The 5567-nt window shown below is 35.4% G+C and overlaps 1 protein-coding gene across 1 annotated transcript; it reads right to left on the bottom strand.

Annotated features, from left to right (window-relative positions):
- Window positions 1–2533: 2533 nt before the first annotated feature.
- LOC113333202 lies at window positions 2534–3649 on the bottom strand. Its single transcript, XM_026579718.1, has one exon. It carries the CDS (start codon window positions 3647–3649, stop codon window positions 2534–2536), a length of 1116 nt encoding a protein of 371 aa, XP_026435503.1.
- Between the last annotated feature and the right edge of the window lie 1918 nt (window positions 3650–5567).

Genomic DNA, 5567 nt, shown 5'->3' on the forward strand with positions numbered 1-5567 from the left:
ACGTCTCAGTGTCCAAATTGAAAGATACTATGTGAGTATTCCTATTACAATGATTGATCCAAAAAATACACCCATGGGCATATACACCTGAATCCCATAGAGTACAAGGAATAGTCCTAATGCTCCTCCATCCCCTTTTGTCCCCTAGCGTGTGGACTTCCACATTACCATCCAAGTGAATTCGAACAACTTTGTACTCATCGGTACGTTGGCAGTAACCGAACCCCCTATTACATTTCATGGATACCACGTTTTTACTGGATCTGGTTTTGGGTATGCTATTCGTGGAAGATGGAGGTGCTCACCCATTGTTGGATTCATAATATAAACAAGATCTTGTATGTGGTGGTGTGAAACATAAAAACATACCAGATCATTGCAAGATCCGACAATTGGGTGTGAAGTGAGTTTATAGGTTCCGTCATCCGGGTCATGATTGTTGTCTAGTAACATCCTGTTCAAGTCTTCCTCTTTAATTTGTTCCCTGTAGAAGAATCTCGTAACGTTATCTCCCCAAATCCTTGGTGTGAGACCGAAAAGGAGACCAATTCTTTTTTCCGCAAGGACAGTCCTCCATCCTTTGCATACGGATTTGCTTTCCAAAACACTTTCAGTTGTTGGGAGGCGTTGTAGTATCTCCGTAGTTAACTCCTCCGACAATTTATCCATCTCCACTATTGATGAAAGATTTTTAAATAAAAAATAAAATAAAATTAGAAATATTCAGGATTTTGTTATTGTAGAACGGATATATGAGTAATAAACCTTATATAGACATCACGAAAGGGTACAAACAAAACAGATGTTGGGTTTAAGGTGGGATGCTAGGTACACGTTTGGAAGCTACAAAACAAATGACAAATTTCCTGATAAAAAATCTAATGTAAAAGCATAAGCTCCCCATGTGTTAGCAGACAAGAATATGGAATTAAAGTGGTCCTCCCATTCTAACAGACTTTTTACAAAATAATCCCTCCGTCCCTGTATAAAAGGCGGAGAAATGTAAATCTGTAGTACCTATATATAGGCAGAAATCTACTCCCGATGTGAATTTTTCCCTGTTTACCCTTATTTATGCTTACGGGTATCATCAAAGCTAGTTATTTCTAACTGTGATTCCCTAGAATAATCAAAACATTCCCATTCAATGCTAACAGTGATTACCTAGGAGCATTACTGATACAAAACATTCCCATCAATATGGTTTCTTCCATGAATCTCTTCATCTTTCTTTTTTCTTTTTATTATGCGGAATTTCTTAACTTCTCTTCAAACACAATGAGTGAGAAAATTGAGAAGATGGATAGTGAGATTGATGAGATGATAGATCGTGAGATTGCTGAGATGATGGATCGTGAGTTTGCTGAGATAATGGATAGTGAGTTTTCTGAGATGATGGAACTTGAGAAGATAGAACGTGAGTTTGCTAAGATGATGGATCGTGAGTTTGCTGAGATGATGGAACGTAACAAAACTGAGATGATGGAACGTAAATCGGTCATTTATGATATGGTGAAGATATATTTGCCAAAGTTTTTTGATTAAAAACCATCACCAGGTATGCTCTATGTTAAGATTTATCTAGGGTTTCATGGCTAGTTTATTTTGGTTTCATTAGTTTCTGTTCGATGGAGTCAATTAAAAAGGTTTTCTTTGGAAAACTTATCTACTGTAAGTTTAATCATCTCTATCTATGAAAAAAATTGTCTTAACAAATTCTTTATTTTTTCTTTTTGATTACATATTCTTGTGTACTGGTATATGTGTTGTATGCCAGATGAGATTATATATTACATATTCTTTCATGTTTTATGTGTGCTTATTTGTTCTTCCATCTTTTGTAAACAGTGATGATAAAATGAAAAATGATCTCATCCTTATCGATTTGTACAAGGTCAATTGTATGGATCCAAAATGTGGTCCATGGTTGATAATTCACTGTGTTTAGATAGATAGGTTATAGCTGTACGGCCGTGTAAAACATAAGTAGGCATACCAGCAGCCAAAAAAAAAACACCAACTAGGTTAATATTGTTTTTAGAAATGTAGCAGGTTCTTAGGGAAGAACTCATGCTCTGTATCATGCACAACTGCAGCTATATGTTGGATTTGTAGGCAATATTACCTTCAAAAAGTTACAGTAACATGGGCTGGCATAAAACATTTTCGCGTGCTATCTTTTTTCTTTTTGATCTATAGTCTTTAAACCATTATTGTTTGCATTGGTTGTGTATATACGTCTATTGATATTTTAGGACTTGCAGAAAACTAAATCCTTCACAAGAAAGGAATAAAAAAACGAAAACTAACATACAGTAGAAACGAAAGTTAACCAAATCTAAAAACTCCAATACTGACAAACTGAAAAGAAAACTAATCCATACACTCCAATACTGAAAACTAAAAAGAAAACTAACCTAAAGACTCCAATACTGATAAACTGAAATGAAAACTAATTTAAAAACGCCAATACTGACGAACTAAAATGAAAAAAAATCTAAATAATCCAATACTATAAAGACAAATGTGAAGATCATTCATGTGGTGTTTCATTTTCTTGTTGATATAGTTGATGTTGTAGAGCCTCAAGCGCTTCTTTTGCTGCGGTTATGACTTCACTGTCACACTGAATGCAAGTTGGCAATTCACCAATTCTAAACAAATGATCTTTCTTCATATGTGGGATATAATAATCATTATCTCCTTTCTTCTTTAATATTTCATTCATGCACGTTTGTAACGTTAGAAATACGTTGTTTATCAGGTAACTTGGATACTCTCGAAAAGACTTTTCCACGCCCGCAACCAATTCAGGCACGGTATTTGGAGCCTCGGAGTGTTGATGTTCATCTATAGATCTAAAATATCCAAGATCATTGACATTTAAATCTGGACTATTTGGAGGTTGAAAACATATGCGCGCATCCAATCCAAATTGTCGAACAACTTCACAAAATTGTTCATCACCAATAGCAATGTGTGGCCTTGCATTATCTTGTTGAATGAAGATTGTGCGACCGTCATGTGGCCATTTTTGTATGATAGCAGGGAGTAGTTTGTTGATCAAAAACTCGCGAGTAACCTTTTGTGTGATTGACTTAATCGGTTTCATCTCAAGAGTACCTGCAACTCGATTTTTGCTTTTCCTCTTTGCGGCCTCCATAAAAACGAACGCCCACATTCCAATTTTCCCGTCGAATGGAGTATTTACGTATTCATCATATCGGGGACGAGCTAATGCCGACAAAAACATAACTTTTGGAATAAAATTCTTACTGGTACATCTACGTACCGGCGGCGCTTCCATTGGATGAAGATAATACTTTTGAGTCGTCTTAGACATATAGAACCACTTTTCATCAATGTGAATACGGTCGTACATACCAGAAAATACTGCTGGGGATACACTCTCATCTAGCATCTCAAGACAATGCTTAAGTCTTGTTATTCTTGTTTTGAGTGAGAAGCCTGGTTTAATAGCATTTGAGTGTGCTTTAATACTCCCATCTTTGATTCTTCTCCAAACAGTGGTCTTTGACATCCCCAAAGCCTTTGCTGTTGATCTTATATTTGTTCTCCGACGGAAAGGAATCAAGCTCATCATCTCCAGATCAATCTGTATTTTTTTGCGACCAATCTTTTTGGGCATTCTTGAGGAAACATTAGCAGGACTTCCATTTTGAATACTGTTTTTTGCAGCACGCCAAAGTCTTTCAACGGATCTTTTCCCTACAAAAAATGATTAGCAACCTTTAACAACACACCTCTTGGTAACTTATCATGAATAGTTTCATTAAAAAGCATTTGTATGATTAGTCTTTTTTTATCAATAGTGAGATTTTTTCTCTTGTTACACTGTATGTTGGTAGGAAAAATCGGCTCTTCTTCTGCGGGTAGATTCAAATCAGGAGGATTAGGAGGGGGTGGGGAGGGGGAGGTGGAGGTAAATTAAAGTTATCATTATTTTCTGGCAATTGATTCAAATCAATTTCCATCTCTCTTTGTTTGGTAACAAAAGATTTCTAACACCATATTTATAGAAACAATACATATCTTTAGCTTTAAATTTGGAGATAATTTTGGCTCCAAAAAAGAAATTTCAAACCAATTAAGCAATTCTGAAAATTTCAAATTTTGAAATTTACTCAGAAAAATTTGATTGATTTTGAGCTCCTGTTGGTTGTGATTAACATTTGGAAACTTGAAATTTCAAAATTTTGGTTTAAAATTTTGGCTCCAACGTTTTGCCTCCAGTATATCTTGGTTTATGGGTAAAATTTTGGTTTATGAAGAGAGAACAGAAGAATTGTTGATCATCAATGGGATTGAACAAAAAACTAGGGGAGGAGGTGGAAGACGAAGAGAATGGTTCGAGTTTTTTTTCTTCACGGAGTATATAGGCTCTTTTAAGTAACAGAATATTAGAGAATATTTAATATGGGTAACCTTCCAATGAACACACAGTTTTCTTATTTGAAGAGATATTCATTAATTACCATAACAATAAATATGGGCAAATCAGGTAGTATTAGGAAAATTTAGGAAAACTAAATTTTTTCTTATTTGACGAGATTTACACTTCTCCGCCTTTTATACAGGGACGGAGGGAGTAGTTGTGTTTTTTTTTAAACACTTCACACTTAATAGCACACACAGTTGAATAGATCCACCATAAAAGTACACAAACTCAAACATTTAATCATGGGTAATCATTCAATTAGACCTGAATAACAGTGTTTAACACAAAATTAATCATTTTATCATCCAATTAGAACCGATAACAATTCCAAATTCAACCATAAAACCATAAATAAACAACCAACCCAACATCACTGTCATTCATCACTTCAATTAGAGTCATCCCATCATTCAATCACTCAAACAACATTCAATCACTCGAAGAACTTTCTATTATACCAGCATAGTACAAGAGTAAAAAGATCGGAATCTACTTACGAATGTGATGTTTTTCGCTTCACTTCTGATTGATGAAATCAACTATTTCGATTAGAATCCCCCTTTACAACTTCGATTATCAGCTCAACATTTAGAAAAAAAAATAGTAAACCTTACTTATCGAATAGATACGAGTTATCGGGAAATAAGTCATCCTTTTCTATTTATAGGGGTTGAGACTTGTGTTTTCACCGTCCATCTTAAGCCAAAATGTCCCCAATCATCGATGAAAACAACTTATAGTGTCAAAGACATAACCTACCAGAAGTCACGACCCCTGAAAAACTGGTTGCCAAATTGGTTTCCTTGAAAAGGTCTCTCTTAATATTTGTGTGTACCTGGTTCACATTTCCTTGAAAACTTATACGCCTTTGCTGCATAGTGGTTTCGGTTTAGCGTATTGTTGACAAGTAATGTTCCTTTGTTACATGAACCCTTGCAGAACAAGGGTAATGCTGAACTTTCCACCGTCCATCTTCAACAAAATGTCCCCAACCGTCGATGAATATACTTTGAATTCATTGACATTGGTCGACGAAAAACAGGACACTAAACTGGTTGCCGATTGTCTCCAAACTACACCATGTCACCTTAGTTTGGATTCCAACACT

Source organism: Papaver somniferum, unplaced genomic scaffold (assembly GCF_003573695.1).
Source record: "Papaver somniferum cultivar HN1 unplaced genomic scaffold, ASM357369v1 unplaced-scaffold_132, whole genome shotgun sequence".
Classification (NCBI taxonomy): domain Eukaryota; kingdom Viridiplantae; phylum Streptophyta; class Magnoliopsida; order Ranunculales; family Papaveraceae; genus Papaver; species Papaver somniferum.

Coding starts and splice junctions, on each gene's coding strand:
- LOC113333202 (XM_026579718.1), bottom strand. CDS start 3,649: ATGCCCAAAAAGATTGGTCGCAAAAAAATACAGATTGATCTGGAGATG.